The sequence below is a fragment of the Spermophilus citellus genome, assembly GCF_964194105.1.
Source record: "Spermophilus citellus genome assembly, chromosome: 6".
Classification (NCBI taxonomy): domain Eukaryota; kingdom Metazoa; phylum Chordata; class Mammalia; order Rodentia; family Sciuridae; genus Spermophilus; species Spermophilus citellus.
The window spans coordinates 75,079,828-75,101,116 of record NC_138187.1 but is presented as its reverse complement, the minus strand read 5'-3'; the positions used below and the strand labels follow the sequence as shown (position 1 = coordinate 75,101,116).

At 35.0% G+C, this 21,289-nt stretch overlaps 1 protein-coding gene across 3 annotated transcripts in view; it reads right to left on the bottom strand.

The window, feature by feature from the left end:
* Positions 1 to 2,678: 2,678 nt before the first annotated feature.
* SLC39A12 (solute carrier family 39 member 12) overlaps positions 2,679 to 21,289 on the bottom strand; it is a gene marked incomplete at both ends in the record, with an annotated part of 70,705 nt that continues 52,094 nt past the window's right edge. For all 3 annotated transcript variants that reach the window (XM_081299749.1, XM_081299750.1, XM_081299751.1), the window contains one exon: positions 2,679 to 2,807. In XM_081299749.1, the coding sequence (XP_081155875.1) occupies positions 2,679 to 2,807 (129 nt within the window). The remainder of the gene's footprint in view (positions 2,808 to 21,289) is intronic.

The window sequence follows — 21,289 nt, the reverse complement described above, 5'->3', positions numbered from 1 at the left end:
TGGTGCTAATCAGCATACAGTAGTGGTAAGATTTTTTTTTTTTTTTAGACTCTGCTCTGCATCACAGAACATGGGCCAATTTCTCTCTCCTAAAGATGGCCCTGTCAGTGGATGATGAATGTTCAAATAAGATTTCTGCATGATTTGCTCTTTGATTTTTCTCCAGGAGCATTTCTAGTTCAGTGATGAAAAAATAAATCTATCACCAAGTAAAAATATAGTGGAATCCTAAATTTAGGTCTAGGAAATAGAAACAGTGTTACATTATTGAAAAAATCTGGTTTCAAGGAAAATGCCATCTACCTCAAAGATCAATGGGTAACACATAACTTATATTGCCAAAAGGAATCACAATCTTCACCATCTCAGATTTGGACTCTGTTCATATTTAAAAAGGTACACAGTGGGCATCATATTTTTATCATAACCACCCAATTTTGAGGAATAGAGATTTTCAAGCAATTTTATCTTAGGTTGTGGTTTGCTGTCTGGAGCTCAGTATGGATTAGGAAAAAAAACAACAGCATTTAAGTTCAAGAAGGGAAATGGGGATGCTAGAAAGCCACCCTTAGAAACCACTATGTCACACTTCCCTTAGGTTTACCGCAGAGTGACAAGGTCTCTATTGATGATCAGGGAACACTGGTGATAAGGTTACAGGATACTGAGTATGATTCTCTAACATATATATCCCTTCTAACAGTTGGCTCCCTTCAAGTTCCTCGCCTCACCAGTGTCAAACTCTAACTTAAAGGTTATAGAGGGAGCAGCTCATTCTAAAAATTTTAATTAGCCAGTCCCAGACTACTCTAAACTTGAACTGGAAAAAACAAAACATCCATCAGAGCTGTTCTAATTGAGTGGGTATAAATGAAGACTTCATGTCAAAATCAGAACCTGGGCATAGAAACCCAAACAGATGGCACCAGGAATGAATCGTGATACCTCCACATTGTGTTGACCTATACCAGGGTATGTATCTATTCAGTTACAATGTAGCCTCTTAACAAAAGAAGGGCAAAGCTCTACCTGTCAAACTGCTTACCTTTCAGGGTAAATGTGACTCAAAGTACTGTCTGTGGACTCCCCACCCAGCAACTCCCAGGACTGATCTGTTGCTCAGAGGCAAAGGGATGAAGAGAAGCGAGTTTCAGGAACTCATGTCTAGCATGAGGTTTTCAGAAGTGTTAATTTCCTTACTCAAAAGCACATAGCTTCTGAGCAGCAGAGTGTGTACCTGTTCTTTCTTGAAACCCATCGTGCCTGACTCCTGTCATACCAGTGGTGCTCAGACTCATACTCTATCTTGTGGCATCAGCACCACCCAGAAGTTGTTCAAAATCAAGTTCTCAGGCCCCAATCCAGACCTACAGCATCAGAAACTCCAAGGATGAATGAATGAAGCCAGTCATCTGTTTCCTACTGAGGAGTCTTCCAGTTGATTTCTGCTATGCATCCAAATTTGAGTACTATTGCAGTATTCAATGATGCTTCTTTAAAAGCAAACTCTAAACACAACTAGAGAAGAAGCCTACTTCCTTTTGAAATCAAAGAAAAGTGGTTGAAAAAGGTTGTGTTTGGGTGGGGGGGGGCATGGCAAAGAATATCTACTCATAGGAAAGACATATGACTGAGTACCATGAGTCATTTTGGCAGTAAAACAGGCTTTTTTTCCCTTGTCAAGATAATACTTAAAAAAAAAAAAAAAACAGAAAAAATATTAGGCATTCATGTTCCAAGAAAAAACATGACTAAATCCAGGGTTATTTTCTATTTTAATAATTTTTCTAGGTTATCAGTAATGTTGCTTATTCATTTCATAAGCTTACCTACTGCAATCCTGTTTAGGATTCTGTGTTTCCTCAGAACGAATATAAAACACATCTCACTTGTCAGGAAGATTATTTCCATAAATATTCTCCATTACACAATCTGTGAGCATTTAGGCATTAATCTATTGCCTGGAATCAACCTTTGTTATTTGAAAAATGTTCAAACTTCATCTTTGGTTTCCAGTTCTACCAGCCTGGAGCAGATTTCCTTTGGTGACTTTAGAAGAAGAATGCTGACATATATATTATCCTTTGGGTTTCTCAAGTTCATGAGCACTCTTTAGCCAGTGAGTTATGCCTCCAGGTGAACTATACCATGTCAACGCGGTAAGGGGGGACTTCACATCTGACATCCAATAATAGAAGGTCATACAAATCACCATGTTAAAACTAGACTTTATTATGTTTCTTTGTTATTTAGTTTGCTTTTGATTTTAAAATATCACAGGGAAAAAAAGTGTATAGCTGACATCAGAAAGGTCACAGTTGATTTTATCCCAACAGGCATCTGTCTACTTCAAACTCTATGAGCAAATATTCTTTCTCAGGGAAACAATATTTTTTTAAGTTTACTAGAATTAATTGAGTTTACTAATGGCTAAAAAAAAACTAATAAGATCTATCACAGCATTGGAAAGAAAAATGAAAATTTCAATGGTGACAGTCTGACCTTTAGATATTTCCAAAACCAAAATTGCATTTAAAAATTAGCAGGTTAATGAACTCCAAGGCACAGTCTTCACTTGAGATAAGAAATGCATAATTTACTCATCACTATAGAATACAAGAAAAGAAATGAAATGACACCATGTGACTTCATCTTTGAAGGATTTTGAGAATCTTAATTTATATTTTAATGTTTTGTTCATATATAGCCAAGAGTAAGAGAGAAAGCCAACCTAAGATCAATCCAACGTTCTGCAGGAGAAACATCATCCAGGGTCGTCGTGATTGAACATGAGTCATTTCAGGAAGCTAAAAAAAGAATGAAAAACCAGAATAAGATCCAGATATATTCAACTGCTGGGAAAAGCTTGGTGGGAAAACATGAGAGACTCTGTTATTCAGAACTTAATAACCTTTAAAATTCCCCAGTTACCAAATACTTAATACCTATTCTTACCACGAGTTTGAAATGTAAGCTAAAATAAGCCACGTGATTATGGTTCTAAGGGTCCTAGCATTGGCACAAGTCTTAAAATGACATCGTTATCAGCTGAAGCCTAATTCCTCTCACTTTTGCTTTCAGAACTATTTAAATGTGAAAGAGATAAAACCTGAAAGGTACGACTTTTGACTGTTCTGTTAGGCTTATGGTTGCTGCAAAGCATCTGTAATTTTTTTTCTTATTCAAAGAGATGATCAAGGCCTTCATGACCTTTAGAACAGTAAAGCCCTCATTTCCTAGATCTATATTTTATACTCAGAGAGACAAGTGGAGATGATTTCACATCTGTCAAATGCCATAATATCATGTAGAGGGAAATGTTCACTCAAGCACCTGTGTGAAGTGCTCCAGTGTGTTTTTGAAGCCTATTAGTTGGAATCCCTCATCCTGAGAAGGTCAGAGTGAGTACATCTCTTTCACAAAGAGACATTTCTATTGTAAGACAGGTGAGGTCAACATTGACTGCAGATTTAACTCAATCTTGGTGTGATTGACATTCTGGCCCTGATAATTCCTTGTCGTAAGGCCTTGCCTGTCCACTATAGGATGTTTAGCCATATCCCTGGCTTCTACTAGATATTGATTGCTCCTCTACCCAAGGCCATGACAATCAAATTTGTCCCCTGACCTTTTCAAATGTCACCTAGGGGATAAAAATCTCTGCAGTAGTGAACTACTAGATTATTTTATATCAAATAAAAGATGAACAGATAATGTATTCAAAGGCTTTAGATTTATGGCAATTGAGAACAGACGGACACATTTTCAAATATGTGTGGGAGGAGCATCCTAAAAGTTCTATCTGTGTATGCTTGAGATGGATGTTTCTTCTTTTTAGAAGATAATTGGCTGGGATAAAGATTTGGATTATTGTGACCTGTTATCTTGCATTCCAGCATTTAGCAGTGGACTAAAAAGACAAAATAGCCTGTAATCCCAGCAGCTCAGGAGGCTGAGGCTGATCACACAAGTTCAAAGTCAGCCTCAGCAAAAACAAGGTGCTTAGCAACTCAGTGAGACCCTGTTTCTAAATGAAATACAAAATAGGGCTGGGGATGTGGCTCAGTGGCCAAGTGTCTCTGAGTTCAATTCCCAATACCACCTCACTCCAATAAATAAATAAATTTTGAAAATTGAAAAGACAAAAATAGGATCCAGATCTGCCTTCCAGGATAGTTGGCTTTAAACACATGTCATGCCCTTGGTATCTTTATTCCATGTTTAAACATGCTATTTTAGAGAAGTCCTGTGTGATCCATAAATTATTATAAATTCAAAATGACATTTTGAAAAATCTGTAAACTATGGATAATACATAATACATAATTATTATGTATTATGCTTTCCAATTTTGTAGTCAAGTACCTTAGTAAAAGGAAGCTAAAGCATTTACTTTTATTTTACATTTTTCATATCATGTGAATTTATCATTATAGTTAATATTTAAATTTGGTATAATGTAGCAAGTTGCTCATACAGTTCACAATGGGTTTATTATAAACTCCCCATTTCTTCTTAGTGAATGATACCTACTATTCTATTAATAGGACTGTTTTGGTTTCTAACACCTGGATATAAATGTAATCCACAGAGAACAGAGCAGTATTGTAGAATTCTCTATTAAGGTTTATATGTGTAGGGAAGGACCTTTGAAGCATTAACAAGATGTGCTGAAATTTTCTAATATTTGATTCTCAAGTTTTAACCAATTTTTAATAGTTAACTTCATAGTCAGGTGAGATGGTCAGTGAGTTTTCTAATCTGTGTCAGACTTTCTCAGTGAGATACAATTATACCAATTGTGGTCACTTAATGGCTTAAACTTGGATTAAACTTACTTCCAAATACTAGGATGAGACATTGTATACTTTCTTTTCCTTCTTATTTTTCACACAAGATAATTAATGATCACTTACAAGATGTAGCTGAATTAATAGCATGTCCTTCCTTACTGTACCTGCTGCCATTCTCCTTTCATAAAGAGGAGAAGTGGTTTCTGGAAAGATTTTCTTTCAAAGACTTATAAAATATGGGCCACTGATTGAACCACCAGAATTGTTTTGAGTGGATTATCATGGAGGAAAATATTTCAGATAATATAGAATGATTTAACTAGAATGATTCTATTTCACTAGATTAGAACGGAGATTAATTTTCAAATCACCAATGTTTTTATGAACTCACACTTTAGAAAGCTTATTTTCATTTCCATCTTTTCCTCAAATTTCTAATCAGAGTCTTTGGGGAGAAGTTGATCCTTGATGAGGGTAGAGTTAAAATCCAAAAAGTTTTAGATAAAGAAAACCACAGAGCCAGCATTAGTGTCTTGGAATTTACAGCAAAATCTCAAGCAGTTACTGTTCTATCTAAATCTGAGTGTCAAATTAAAAAAAAACAAAAACATATGAGTCACAATGTCTCTTATTATTCTGAGAGTCCCTGACTATAAGTCTATGTTTTCAAGACAGACAATGTACATTTGAAAAAGGATATTTTAAAAAGCCTAAATTTGTTATCCTGTTGATATGGACAATTGAAGTTCCCCAAGGAGAAAAATCATTAATCCTTCATTCTGAGTACATTGATGGCATCATCCATAAGGAGACGACATGAGCACTCATAGCTCCAAGGCAATGTTCCCATGAAGGACCATGCCTGGTGGAGTTGTGCAGCAGGCTCTACCTTCTTCTTAAGATAACTGGCTCTAGGTAACTTGCCATCCATTCTGGTATGCCTTCTAGAAGCATGTCTTTCCCTGGAGGTTTTTCAGAACAACCTAGCTACATAGATTCAAAACCTTATGCAGTGCTTATTGTATTTTCTTTTCATTTACAATCATTTGTCATGTTCTTTCTTATATCTGCTCCTGCTCTTTACCCCTTATTGTCCTGCAAGAGAGGAAATTATTAATTCCTTTGAGTTATGTAGAAGCAGTGGTTCAGGGTAAGATAAAAGATTCACCCCACCATCACCAAGATGTGACATCAGAACTAGAACAAAAAGCCATGTTAGCTTATGGTAGTGGACCCACAGTGTTCAGGTCTCTATCTGAAATTCAAGCTTATCTATTATGCCAGAACCTTTATAATTATAAAAAGAATAGAAATTTCCAAGGCTAAAATGTCCAGTTAGACACAAAACCATTACTGCATATGATGAAAATATATAATATACAGATATCGTGCTGTCTTTGTTATAAAAGGCATTACAATATAAGTCTATATTTTCAAGACAGACAAAGCACATTTGAAAAAGGACATTAAAAACAGACTAAATTTGTTATCCTGTTGATATGGAAAATTGAAGTTACATTTAAAAAAGGGTCGAAGGAGATTCTCATCCCAAAATGGAAGTTTTAATTTTAATTTGGGTGGCCTATCTGAACTGCCCATGTTCACATATAAATTGGTTTGGTAAGAAAACTTGACTAAAGTTGCTTTTGAGATAATACTTGGCTCTTTTTAGCATGATAATACATGAACATATGAATCATAATATCTTTTGCATACATACTGAAACACCGGAAAACATCATAGAAAGTCTTTCCAAAGGACACAAACATAAAATGCGAAAGTTCAAGCCATATCTGATTACAACTTTTCAGTGGCTCTGAAGCTAGCCATATTTTTTCATTTTAGTCACTAAAATTTGAAGGAAAAAAAAAAGGTTCATAGTAATTTTCAAAAGCAAATATTTGGGTTTTTTTCTTCTGTTTTTAAAATTCCTGATAAGAATTCAAGTGCCGACGCTTCACCCCTGGCTTTCAGTGAGAAAGGGGACTTTAATTCCAAGAAAGTTTAATTCTGTTTGGAGCAGTTTTACAGACTGTGATTTATATTGTAGGAATAAAAAAATAAGATGACGGATAGAGTATATTATCACAGAAGGGACAAAAAAAGAATTTTAACAAAAGAGCCTTGCCCAAAGATAGTGCTAAGAGAAATTCTTTCAAGAATTTGGAAACCTTGAAACAGAAAAGCAGCTTGCTTTTTTACCAACATGTTTAGCAAGATTTCTAACTCAATGTACTAAATGTAAAGACTTGACACTCAAGGAGTGGTAATTTTCTAAAAAAGAAAAAACTTGCCTAAAAATCAGCTCTTTAGTTTGCCATTATTAATTCTTTTTTCAATTTTAAATCAAGGTGTGTGTGTGTGTGTATGTATATATATATATATATATATATATATATATATATATATATATTCCTTAAGATGCACACAGTCCACACACTGACTGTAACTTGTCACAGATAATGTTCCCTTCAAATTCTAATTGACTTATTGTTATGGTTAACCACTATGTGGGATTTCTGAATATGTTAGAAAATTATATTAAGTAAATGTTTTGAACTTTTAGTTTCCATAATTGTATTCCTAGTCAAGCCAAAGCTTTAAAATAAATGCTCATAGAGGAAACTGGGAAAACATATCAGGAAAGAATATAGATGAATACCAATCAGGTACTGTATAATAATTACATATTAGGAAAGACCTGTCACAAAGAAAGATTATGTTTAGAACACTCTCTGGATCTAATATTGGGTCTCTTGTACACCTGACTCTTGCACCAAGTAAAGCCTTCTCTTTTTCCATCTATAATTTGAAAATAGTTTCTTACTGGTGTCATTAAAGACCCTTCATTGAACCCTTCAGTTTTTACTTTCATTGGTGATACATAAATGTACATATTGAAGGAGAAAGATCAGCACCAGGGCTTCTAAAATAGGCAAAGATGTCAAAAACCTGACACTAGTATTGTTGTATGTATATACGCGACTGTATGACCAGTGTGATTCTGCAACCTGAACACTCAGAAAAATGAGAAATTATACCCCATTTGATTCAAATGTATTATATGTCAAGATCATTGTACTGTCATGTGTAACTAATAAAAAAGAAAAGACCTTTTATTATTAAAAATGCACAATTCCAGTACAGAAATTCAATACTCATCTACTAAAACTCTTGGTATTGCCTCGTATGAAGGTAAAATTTTATTTCAACTTTTTTTTTCTTTTAGGAATGCATAGCCTTTGATATCTTGGACTTTTAGAAGTGATTTTCTTCTCCATCATGAAGCCCATTCGACAAGTGATTTAAGCCATCGTCCTCTCAAGAATGTCCTAAACCCATGATATATATTTGCATCAGATAAGCAAAATCATGTTTGTTCCTAAATAATAGGACGAAGAAGAAAATTTGAAGACTCATTTTGAAGGAGGTCCTAATTTTGCTTAATCTCTGGAGAGCATCCTTATTGTTGATTGCCGTCTTCAAGGACAACCTAAGCCATTTACAAAAGTGATGAAGTTAATGCTAACCTTTGTTTGGCTTCATTTGTTCTTGCAGAAAATATACATCCAAGGACAAAATGGAAACTTGTTGGTTCAAGTCACCATTTGACTTGCAAATTTCCAATTACTTATTTGCATGTGCAAACTATATTCTTAAAAGTTGATTATCTGGGTCTCCTGGTTTCCAGTCCAATATATAAAGGGGCTTAGAAATGAGCACTCTGTCTGAACATGTTAAAGAAACAAAAAAACAAAAAAAAGACCAACTGAAAAATAAATAACTTTTCTTAGACCCATCAAAGAAGAAAGATCTCCAGGCATACCTCAGAAACTGGACAAACAGCATGGTGGATTCAGAGATTCATAACTCACCAGGAGCAAAAGCAGGAGTAGAAGAGACTTCTGCTGAAACCAGTGCCTGGGCTAGAACACTTGCTATGATGGATGACTTTCTGGAGGCTTGGTGAGGACATCTTTAAGAGTTAAAAACTCCAGGGGACTCAGTCATAGAGATTGTCCAGCTTTGGTGAATCTTAATTCTAGGAGCTCCTAGGAGCTCCCCAGTCCTCACCATGAAGATGAAATAGATTCCCCTCCACTTTCTGGTGGGGGAAGGGAAAAATGAACCACTCGTAAATATACCAGAGCATTCAGCTCTTCTTAACAAAGTCTGTTCTCAGGGAAAACTAATAAACCCGAGGCTAAGATGCATGGGTTTATTGGGAGCCTAATCTACCTCCAGTCCCATCTAGTCATTCTCTCTTATGTGGGTGGGAGTGGGAGTGGGAGGAGGAATGAGAAGCTCTATTGAAGGATCACAGTCCAGGGCACAAGTTTTCCTGGAGAACCTGCCCCTCCCTATACCTTACTGCTATATTACTAAAGTTTGATTCAATTCAATTCCTTGTAATTAGTATATCAGCTCCACTTTCAACAAAAAAACAGAAATATATATATATATATATATATATATATATATATATATATATATCGTATTAAAAGTAAGAAAAAAAAGACAGTTTAGAGAGACGGAATAACCCATCAGAACTGTCATCATATATTACAGGAATGTTGGCTTATAATGACCAGAGATTCTAAAATACTATGATCAGCATGCTTAAGGGACTTAACAACATTTAAGAACAGATGGACATTGTAAGCAAAAAGATGGAAATCCTAAGAAAAACCAAAAACTAAAAAAAAAAGTTAGAAAATAAAAACACTATAACAAAAATCAAGAGTGTCTTTGATGGGCTTATTAATAGATTGGATGTGGCTAAAGAATCTCTGAACTTGAGGCTATTACAAAAGAATCTTCAAAAATAAGCAGAATTTTAAAAAAAAAAGACTTTAAAAAACAACCCAGAATATACAAGAATTTTGGGATGACTACAAAAGGTAAAACAAATCATAAGGAGGAGAAAGAGAAAAAGGAAGAGAAGCAATATTCAAAACACTAATAAGAATTTTTCCAAGTAAATGTCAGACACTAAACTAGATATGCAAGACGTTCAGACTAGCATGAAAAAAAATAATAAAAATTATATGTAGGTACATCATATTCAAACTTAAGAAAATCTTGAAGGAGCCAGAGGGATGAGACTTATTTGAAATGTCCTCAGAAACCATGCAAGCTGGGCTGGGGTTGTGGCTCAGAAGTGGAGTGTGTGCCTAGCATGCATGAGGCACTGGGTTGGATCCTCAGAACCACATAAAGTAAAATAAAGACATTGTGTTCACCTATAACTAAAAAGTAAATATTAAAAAAAGAAAAGAAACCATGCAAGCCAAAGAGGATGATATAAGATATCTAAAGTGTTAAGAAAAAGAAACCCCACAAACCTAGAATTCTGTGTCCTGAAAAATTATACTTCAAACATGAAGAAGAAATCAAAGCTTTCTCAGAGAAAAAAAAAAAAACTGGAGGGAATTTGCTGCCAAACAAATGAAACATGCCTTCTGAGAAATGGCAAAATTTCCTAAGAAAAGGAAAAAGACACAGGTCCAAAACTTAGGTCTATATAAAGGAAGAACATCAGAAAAAAATAAGTGAAGGTAAAGGAAACTTTTAGTTCATTATTCTTAATTGATCTAATAGATAATAGTTGTTTAAAATAATAAATAAGATGTTCAAGTACATATGCTTATGTATATGTGAAATGAGTGAAGACATGCCTAAAGGGAGAAGAGGAAAGAATTAAGAATATTTTGTTATTATGAAATGTTTGCATTCCTTCTGAAGCACTGTGGTATTATTAGAATGAATAATTGGATTAATTGCAAATATATATTGCAATTAATAGAGGATAGAGGAAGATATACTATGCTAACACACTAATCAAAAGAAAGTCAAAGCTACTGTATTACCTTTAGGCACAGCAGACTTCAAATGAAGAAAACTTGTCAGAAATAAATGAGAAATCACATAACAATAAAGGAGGCAATCCTTTAGGAAAACATAAAATCCATAATGAGTATGTGCTTAATAACAGAGCATCAGAATATGTGAGGTAAAAACTGATCCAATTGCAAGTAGAAACAGTTTAACCCACTATTTTATTTGGAGACTTTAATCCCCCTTTATCAGAAATGGACAGATCTAGCAAGCAGAAAATAAAGACATAGTTGAATTCAACAGCACCATAAATCAACTGGACAAAATTGACACCCATTGACTACTTCATCCAATGAGAGCAGATTAAAAATTCTTCTCCAAATCAAAGGGAACATTCACCAAGATGGATAAGACATAACAAATTTAAAAGCACAGAAGTCATGATCTATCTTCACTTAGATCATATTGATTAAACTAGAAATCAACAACAGAAAGAAAACTGGAAAATGCCAAGATACCTTGAAATAAAACAATACACATCTAATATCACACATGAGTTCATGAAGAAATCTCAGATTTTTGAAATGGATGAACTTGAAATAGATTTTATTAAAATTTGTAGAATAGAGTAAAAGTAATACTTAGGGAGATATTCTCAGCATTAAATAATACATAACAGAAAAGAAGAAAGATTTAAATTCACTACCTAAGTTTCTGTCTTTAGAAACTAGAAAATGAATAGCAAATTAAATCCAAAATTAGCACAAGGAAAGAAATAATATTAGAACAAAACATTAGATAAAGAAGTTGAAAGTAGGTAATCAATTCAGAAATTCAACAAAACTAAAGATGATTCATTGAAAAAAGCCAATGAAATAGATAAGTCTCTAGCCCAGCTAACTAGGAAAGAGAGATGACATAATTATTAATATCAGAAATAAGAAAGGGTATGTCAGTACAGATCTCATAGACATTAAAAAGATAGCAAAGGAATATTATGAATAACTCCATCCCCATACCAATGCCTTGAAAATGGATCAATGCCCTGAAAAATACAATCTGCCATACCCCACACAAATAATATTCACTCTAAATAGGCCTATATCTATAAAAGAGATGGAAATAAACTAGTAAATTTCCAAAAGAAAAAGTGCAAGCTCAGAGGACTTCACTGATGAATTCTACCACTTAAGGTAGAGAGTATAACAAGTCTTGGTAACCTCTTCCAGAAGACAGAAACAGAGAGAATACTTCCTCTTTTTATGAGACCAGTAATGTCCTAATAATAAAAACCAACAACGCTACAAGAATTAAAGACTACAAACGAATATCTCTCAGGTATATAGAAGAAAAAAACTGTAATAAAATATTAGAAAATCAAAAGTGTTTATCAGCTTCCCGTCACTATTCAAAATACCCAAGATGATATACAGAGAAAAAGGTTTGCTTTGGCTTACAATGTTTGAGTTTCCAGTTCATGATTTGGCCCCATGGCTTTGGGCCTGTGGTGAGGCAGTACATTATGGTGGGAGCGTATGACAAAGAAAGACTGCTCACCTTATGGCCAGAGAGCCAAAGAGAAGAAAAAGGGACCGTGGTTGCCCAGTTCACTTTTAGAGCATGCCTTGAAAGATCTAGAGACCACCCTCTAATCCCCATTTCCAAAGTTTCCACCACCTCTCACTAGCAACATACCAAGGGCCAAGTCTTTAACACCTGGGCCTTTGCAGAACATTAAAGATCCCAAACTACATTAAAGTTCAACACTATTTAGAAATAATTATATGTATATACCACAGCCAAGTGGGATTTACTCCAGGTATGCAGACTGGTTTACCATTCAAAAAATCAATGTAATTCATTATAGCAACAACTAAAAAAAATCACATATTAATAGCAAAAGGTGCAGAAAACAGTTGACAAAATCCAATACCCATTCCTGATTAAAAAAAAACAAACAACTCTTAGAAAATCAGGGATAGGGGAAATCTACTCAACTTAATGAAGAATATTTATAAAAATCTATAGTTAACTTCCACCTAAGTGGTAATAAACTAGAAACTTTTCTACTAAGATTAGGGGGAAAAGCAAAGATATTCTCTCTTATTTCTCCTTTTGGAATTATCCTGGAGGTCCAAGCCAATGCAATTAGGCAAGGTAGGAAAACAGAAGGCATACATACTGTGAAGGAGGTGATAAAACTTTGTTCACATATGACATAGTCATCTATTAAAGAATACCCAAAAAAGACGGACAGAAAATCTCCTAGAACTAGTAATTGATCACAGCAAAGTTGCAGCATACAATATACAAGAGTCAATTGCTCTCCTACACACCATCGATAAAAAGTGGTATTTAAAGTTAAAAACTTTAACATGATGAAAATGACACACTTAAGTATAAGTTTTGCATAATATGTAAAAGATCTATATGAGGAAAACTTCAAAACTCTGAGAAAAGATATCAAGTATCTCTGAAGACATGGAGAGGATTCTATGTTTAAGAATGGGAAGATTTCTCACAAGTTCACTTATTCCTAACTTGATATACAGATTTGATGGTAGCCAAATCAAAATTCCAACAATTTATTTAGTGGATGTAAATAAGCCAATTCTAAAGTTTATGTGGATAGAAAAAAAAGACTCACAGTAGCCAACTCAATATTGAGTGACAAGAACAAAGTCCGAGAACTGGTAGTACCCAATGTTGGCTTTCATGTTAAGTTTCAGTAATTAAGCTGTGTGGTGTGAGTAAAACAACAGGCAGATTGATCAGTGATCAAAGAGAGAGAGAGAGAGAGAGACAGACAGACAGACAGACAGAAATGGGCCTATTTTAACAAATAGCACTGAAACAACTTAGTATCTAAATGCAAATAAATAAATAAACAAACATTAATCTAGATATGGATGTTTCACTCTTCTCCAAAAAACTTATTTCAAAAAAGATCATATAGTCAGGCATAGTGGCACACACCTAGAATCCTAGACACTTGGAACGCTAAGGCAGAAGGATAGCAAGTTCAAGGCCAATTTCAGCAACTTAGACTCTGACCCAAGATAAAAAATAAAAAGAGCTGGGATATTTCTCAGTGATAAAGTGCCTCTGGATCATAGACCTAAATGTAAAATGCAAAACCATGAAACTTCTTGAAGACTATAATAAACAAAGTCTGGTTTTTCATTTACATGGCAATGATATTTTAGACAAGACATCTATCTTAACCCATTTTAGGTTGCTATTACTAAGTACCAAAGATTGAGGAATTTATAAAGTTTTCTTGGGGGCTGGAGTTGTAGCTCAGATGTAGAGTGCTTGCCTTGTATGTGTGAGGCACTGGGTTTGAATCCCAGCACGAAATAAAACGAAGGTCCACTAACAACTAAAAACATATTAAACGTAGTCAGACGCGAAGTGAGGGGAAAGGGAAAAATAATACAAGGGGGAGAAATGAATTACAGTAGAGGGGGTAGAGAGAGAAGAGGAGAGGGGAGGGGAGGGGAGGGGGGATAGTAGAGGATAGGAAAGGCAGCAAAATACAACAGACATGAGTATGTCAATATGTAAATCAGTGGAAGTGTAACTGATGTGACTCTGCAGTCTGTATACGGGATAAAAATGGGAGTTCATAACCCACTTGAATCAAAGTGTGAAATGTGATATATCAAGAACTATGTAATGTTTTGAACAACCAATAAAAAAAAACCATATTAAACGAACAAACAAACAAACAAAAAGAATAACGTTTTCTTTAAGTCTTGGCTCTGAAAGACAATGCAGTTGAAGAGGAGGCCACCATACCTCCTGAAGTATTTCTTGCCAGTGGGGACTCTTTGTAGGTCCCTAGGCAGTATAGGGTACCACATGGTAAGACAGAACATCTTAGTTAAGGTCTTTCTTTCTATAAAACCACAGTCCCACTGGATTAGGGTCGCACCCTTACAGTCTCAAATAGCTATATTTTCTCACAAACACTCCACCTTCAAATACTGTAACTGAATTAATTTTCAAACCTCTTAATACTTCACAAAGAGAATTAAATCACAACATGAAATTTGGTGGGGACACTCAATCCACAGTAACAAAGACATAATCTATTAAATAATGAACTGATAAACTGGGCTATAATAAAATTTAAAACTTCTGTTTTATGAAAGACAATGTCTAGGTAATGAGAAGATAAGTTATTTTTTTGCAAATATTCTCTCTGTGGCTTATCTGATAAAAGACTAAAATTCAAGGAACTTAAAACACAACAATAAGAAAATGACAACTAATTACAAAATGCGTTAAAGATCTGAATAGACATCTCATCAAAGGAGATATACAGATGACAAGTAATCATGAGAAAATATGCTCAACCTTACATGATCTTAGGAAACTGCAAATTAAAACACTGAGATACCACCAAACATATATCAGAATGGCCAAAGTCCAGGACACAGACTGGTGAAGGCGATCCCCCACTCACTGTCTTGACAGGGTCACAGTGAGAAAAAGTGTTGGCAAAGCCGCTCTCCCACTGTCTTGACAGGGTCACAGTGAGGATGAATGCTGGCAAAGCCAGGCTGGTTGGTGGGTAACCGAAACCATGAGACCCTTTTTTATGTAATTGGGACTTTGCATTTTCATGCTTATGTTTCTCACAGGAGGCATGAATATGTTAAATGCCAAACAAATTAAATTTCAGATGGCTAGAACATAACAGGTAGTTCATGCCTTGGAGGCTGTTCTACTACCCCTCAGCATATCTAGGACAAAGTAAAAGGCTATTCTTCTATCTTAGTACATTGTGGACAAACCTAATTACGGACAACAATCATCCTCTGATAGGTCATGAGAACTAGTGTACCTTGACTGAGAAACAAACTCTTTGAGAACTAGTGTACCTTGACTGATAAACAAAGAAACTCTTTGAGAAAGCAGCTCAACCAGTTTTATGAGAATAAATTTAGGAATTAATTAAAATAGCTTTATAAGACACAGTTTTAGAATAATGTTAGAAATATTATTTTATTTAGATTCTTAAGTTTAGAAATTCTTAAGTCTTTAGTTGTATAGGTTTCTAATATGTTTTAAGGATGATTCATAAACTTTAGGATATTTAAATATAAGATTTAAAGGGACTTTTTTAGATGGGAATTTTAAATTAGAAATAAAGTACAAGTGTACTTTAGGTTAATGATTGGTTAGGAGACTTAGAGTCTGGTTACGTAGTTTGGCATTAGTTAATAAGAAAATAACATATCTTGGGAAAAATAGTAAATCTTGGGAAAATCTGAAGAATGTAAATTAGTGACATATTTTATTAATGATTCTGTACTTTTAATAATTATATAACTGAAGGTCACATCCTGGAAAAATGTAAATTAATGTACCTTCAATCATGGTTAAGGAAATGTCATGTCTTGGCAAAGTTTTAAATTATGTAATTAATGACGTATTGTGAATCTATAATGATGAGAAAAATCGTAATAAAAGGGGACCCAGAGAAAGCTGCTTTAGCTCTCTCTCTGGAGATTGCTCGAACAGAACGACTCCTGTCTCATCTTTTCGCCGACGCCACTCATCCTTCAGGACTCCCTGGACCCCACTAGGGCTGGACCCCGGCAACAGACAACACCAAGTGCTGCTAAGGCTGTAGAGCAACGGAAACTCTCATTCATTGCTGGTGGGAATGCAAAGTGGCACGGCCACTTTGGAAGACAGTTTGGAGGTTTCTTATTAAACAAAACATATTCTTACCACACGAACTAGCAGTCAGGTTCCATGGCGTTTATCCAAAGGAGTTGAAAACTTAGGTCCACACAAAATCTGAACAGGGAAAACTTATTATGCGGACATAAAAAACTGCAGCTTTATCCACAATTGCCAACATTTGAAAGTACCCAAGATGTTCCTCAGTAGGTGAGTGGTTAAATAAGCTGTAGTACATCCAGAGAGTGGAATAGTATTCAGAACTAAAAATAAATCAAGCCATGAAGAGACATGGAGGAAATTTAAATACATAGTACTAAAAAAAAGAAGGCAATGTGAAAAGACTGCGGCGTACCCTAGAACTGTGTGACATCTGGAAAAAGGCAAAACTATAGGGAAAATAAAAATAATAAAGGTTGACCCATGCTGGGGGAAAATAAGGATGAATAGGAAAAGAAAAAGGATATTTAGAGCAGTGAAACTATCCTATATGATACTATGGTGATGGGTAAATGTTATCATAGGTCTGCCCCATAGAATGCATGACACCAAGAGCAAAACCTAAAATAAACTATGGAGTGTCAGAATAATGATGTGCCAATGTAGGTTTGTAGATGATAATGGATGAACCAGCATAGTGCAGGGGGAAAATGGTAGGGTGTGTTTGTGGGTAAGAATAGGAAGCATATGAGAATTCTCTAGACTTTTTGGTCAGTTTTGCTGAGAGCATAAAACTGTGCTAAAATAGTTTATTAATTTCTGAAAATCCACTTCCCAGTTACACTAGCCTCATTTAGCCTCATTTCCAGTGCTCAATGGCTACACGTGGTCAGTGGCCTCTGTTGTAGGCAGTATAAGAAAAAAGAATAGGCTACTGATCTATCCCTAATGTAAACTGAAGGAGTGCTCTTACCTTTACAGAAGCTATACATCTGCCTGGAGAAGACCCAGCATGTTATGGATCATCATTTTATGTCCCACCCAAACATTCCTGTTACTCTAAAAATAAAAAAGGAAGGAAAAACTGTAGCATATTTTAAGTTACAGAAGTGTTTGGTGTCTAAGTCCAAACTAGACTGTGCCATTTGAATGTCTTCTATTTATACTCAGGACAAGATTCAGTCCAAGTATTTTCCACATTAGAACCACCAATGTACTAGATTTTTTTCTAATGTTGATCACTGATATGAAGTCCCTGGAACATCTTTCTATTGTTAAAAAAATGGATAAAGAAACAAAAGAACTAATCTCTTGAACACTCATATGTCTAAATATATTTAGAACAATATTAATAAGGCATTCAACTAATTTTTCTCTTGATTTTGAAAGACTGTTGGTAATTATTGATTGGTAGCATGATTACCCAGAGACACATAGGAGTACTTCTATATGCACAAATTGCGTACGATTCTTCATGACACCCAGAAGTTTACCCATTTTTTGCAAGACCCAAAAATCTGTGTAATTCTTTATCTATGCACTGTCTCCTAGAAAATTCACAGAAAAAGTTATCCATGAAATCACAACATGCTAAAAAGAATTAGTAAAATAGAAAAATTGTTGCTCATTAATATATATCTCTTTATTAATAAAATTTAAAATTGAAGAAGCAAGAAAGAATCACTGGATGGACTAAATTCCAATTTTTGTTTTTAGTGAGTTTCAAAAGCAAGAGAAAGGGGCTTATGTGGTTGGCATGGAATCCCTTTGACTTACAAGTTGGTCTCCACTCTCTATATTTTATACATATAGCATTATATTTTTAAAAATACAAATTATAGAATATATCCTTCTGTTAAATAATAATTCATTAAGCAGAATCTACACTGCTTTCTACTCCCAAGATGTTTAAATATACAAATAAATAAATTCAGCAAAGTTGAAAGACACAATTAGTACAGAAAAGTCAGATGCTATATATTCACAATGAACAATCCAAAGGGAAAATAAGAAAATAATTCTATTTATAATAGTACCCAAAAGAATAATATTTGTGAGAATAAAGTCAACTAAGGAGGTGAAAGCCCTGTACAGTGCTATAATATCGATGTGGTTTGTCCTCCTCGGGTTCATGCATGGCTTGGTCTCCAGTGTGGCAACATTGGGAGGTAGTGTGGACCTCAGGTGGGGCCTAGGGGGAAGTCCTTAAGTCACTGTGGAAGCAGCCCTTGTAAGGGATTACCATAATTTTCCTGGAACTTGAGTTAGCTCTCACAAGAGCATGCCTGACCACCCAATTTGCTCTGAAGTGAATCTCATCATGCCATGATGCCACCCATTGTTAGACCCTCCTCAGAGTCTGAACCAATGGTGGGGGCCTGAGTTTGGACTTTCAGCCTCAAAAGCTATTAGCCTTGGAACCCACCACTTGCAGAAGGGGCCAAACACATGGGGTACCCATACTTCATAAGAACTCACTCTGCAAGGAATAATCCAGTCCTGTAAGGCCCACTACACTTGGAGCATGAATCCATTCATGAAGGTGGAGACCCCATGACCTAACTACTTCCATTAGGTCTCACCTCTGAAAGCTTCCACTACCACACTAGGGACTTCCAGAACATGGGCCTTTGGGGGACAAACCACATTCAAACCATAACAGGGTCATTTACTGCTTGATAAGGATTCATTGCCATTACATTTCACTTAGACACATGAAATTCTGGGTTATGTTTAGATCTCAGCTCTCATGTTTCATAAGTAATCAAAAAACGGTCCGTTTCTGGAGAATTAGAAGCCCTTTCTTTTAATCATCTGTAGTGTTGTCCACTTCAAATTTCTTTGTGATTGACCTAAAAGAGATGGAGAGATTCACACCTAGAGTCTCCTTCCCTTTAGGGAACCTGGCTGGTCCTCTGATTAGACCTGGTTGGAAAAGAATACACTTCTACAGAGATGAAGTTTTATCCTCTGCAAAATCTCAGGAGGACCTTGTAGGATTTCTCTTCTACAATACTCTGGAGAATGAGAATTTGCTCTTGAACATTCCTTTAAAAAAACCATATCATTTCTTGCTTTTAATAATCCCAAGAGTTGAATTCAATAAATGTTTGGGGTGTGACTATAAAGTTTTCCCTTTTCTCTTCTGGATTTATTTTCTTTGTTTCCCCTTTTGACACCCATGAAAAGGGAGATGTTAATGTGTGTTTTATTTTAGAATCATATTTGATTAGTAATAGTACGATCCTCAACGCAGATTACTATGTTGATTGACTGGAAATATCCTAAAATTGATATAGTCCCATTAAAGACGGGTCCTATTTTGAATTGAGGTATTTTTCAATTTGTAGCTTTTTTAAAAAAAAAAAAAACCTTTAATATACCAGTGTAAATCTTTCTTATCAAGCCAGAAGGCAGGGACCACAGCTCTCAGTACATGTGGGATAGGCAACTGGAGAATTTCCTCAAGGAAACCTTTAAAACTGCAACTTTTCAAACTTTAATATCTCGTCAATATTTACATACAGGATATTATAGGCCTATAAAATCCCAATGATACCTTTCCAAAGCAAGTCATGATGCAGTTTATAGCAAAAGATAAGTGAAAATTTATCCTTTGGAAACTGGTAAGTTAAGGATCATATGGTCATCACATATAGTTAGGAGTGACAGAAATGGGACCTGCTTTTAGCCTCTACTTAATAATTTACCCCTCCATTTGTCCTAGGGGAAACAATTCACTTAGACAAATTCTTAATTCTATAGTTCAGCCAAAAGGTAGCCATCAGCCAGCTTCAGTGTTTTTCTCAGAAACAATTACTTCGGTTGGTGTGTGAGAGGATGGGATAGAGAGAAAACGAGAAAAAAAGAAGTTCAAGAAGAGCTAGAAGAAAAGAGAGATTAGGAGAAAAATGCATAAAAAGTTCCAGTATTCATTTATTAAGTCATAGAGTAAGTTCAGCATTTATCAAAGTTAGGTCTATTAATCATTGTCTCAGTAGAAATTTTCTAAGGGTAGGGTTCAGCTGATTTTGACACAAAGAGAATAGAAATCTTTCAAAGTTGTTGGTAAGAATGATTCATACTTCTTGCTTTTATGAGGAAATAATTGTGAATGTTAAATTATATTAATTTTGCTGCCTGGGGTAAGTTTTAAACATGGGTCATTTCTCAGCAAAGAGTATTTAAAATGATGCCAGTTATACTCATTGATTTCAAACATTATGCAATATTTGTTACAAACAATTTTGTATTTAAAGGTTGCTTCTTATGTCTTTTTCATACAAATTGTCCCTTTCACATGGATGGATGGTATTTAAAGGATGTTACCCAGCTATTGCCACACTTATAAGAAAAGGTGACTTATTTGTTTTTTAGATGGAAAGGGATTCATTTATCAGACTCGATTTGATGATTCTGTATTATTACTTAATTGCATTGAACTTATCTGGATTTCTGATTGACTCCATCAAACTCAGTAAATTGAAAAAAAGGAATGAGGACCAGTAATGTACCTCAGTAGTAGAGTGCTTGCCTACCATGAGGAAGGCCCTTAGTTTGATGCCCAATACTATGAAAAAAAACCATAATGGGGAGAAGAGAATGGGATCAATATCCTAAAAGCATATGATTATAGTTTAATTTTGTAATCCTGTGATTAAACAAAGAGAAATCTGTTTTTTTCGCTTAATGTTTTCACTCAATTTACTACCTTGAAGCCATTGCATTTACTAAAATAAAATACCTCTAAAGAAGCCAATGATCTACTTGATCTGGACTATTGATTTATTGGTTGGGTTTCAGGTCTTATTTTGCATTCCTGTGTATTTTTTAAACATAGAGAAAATTAAGTTTATATTTAAATGCTCTTTATTTGCCTTTTCCACAAGAAAAATTACATGGAAATTAGAAAAAGCTCCAGGGAAAATATGGCCAAGATATCCTTTCTGGGAGATACTTCCTAGAAAAGGGTAGGCAATAAGTTGTTCTCCATTCTTTCTTATCTTTCCTCCATTACTATA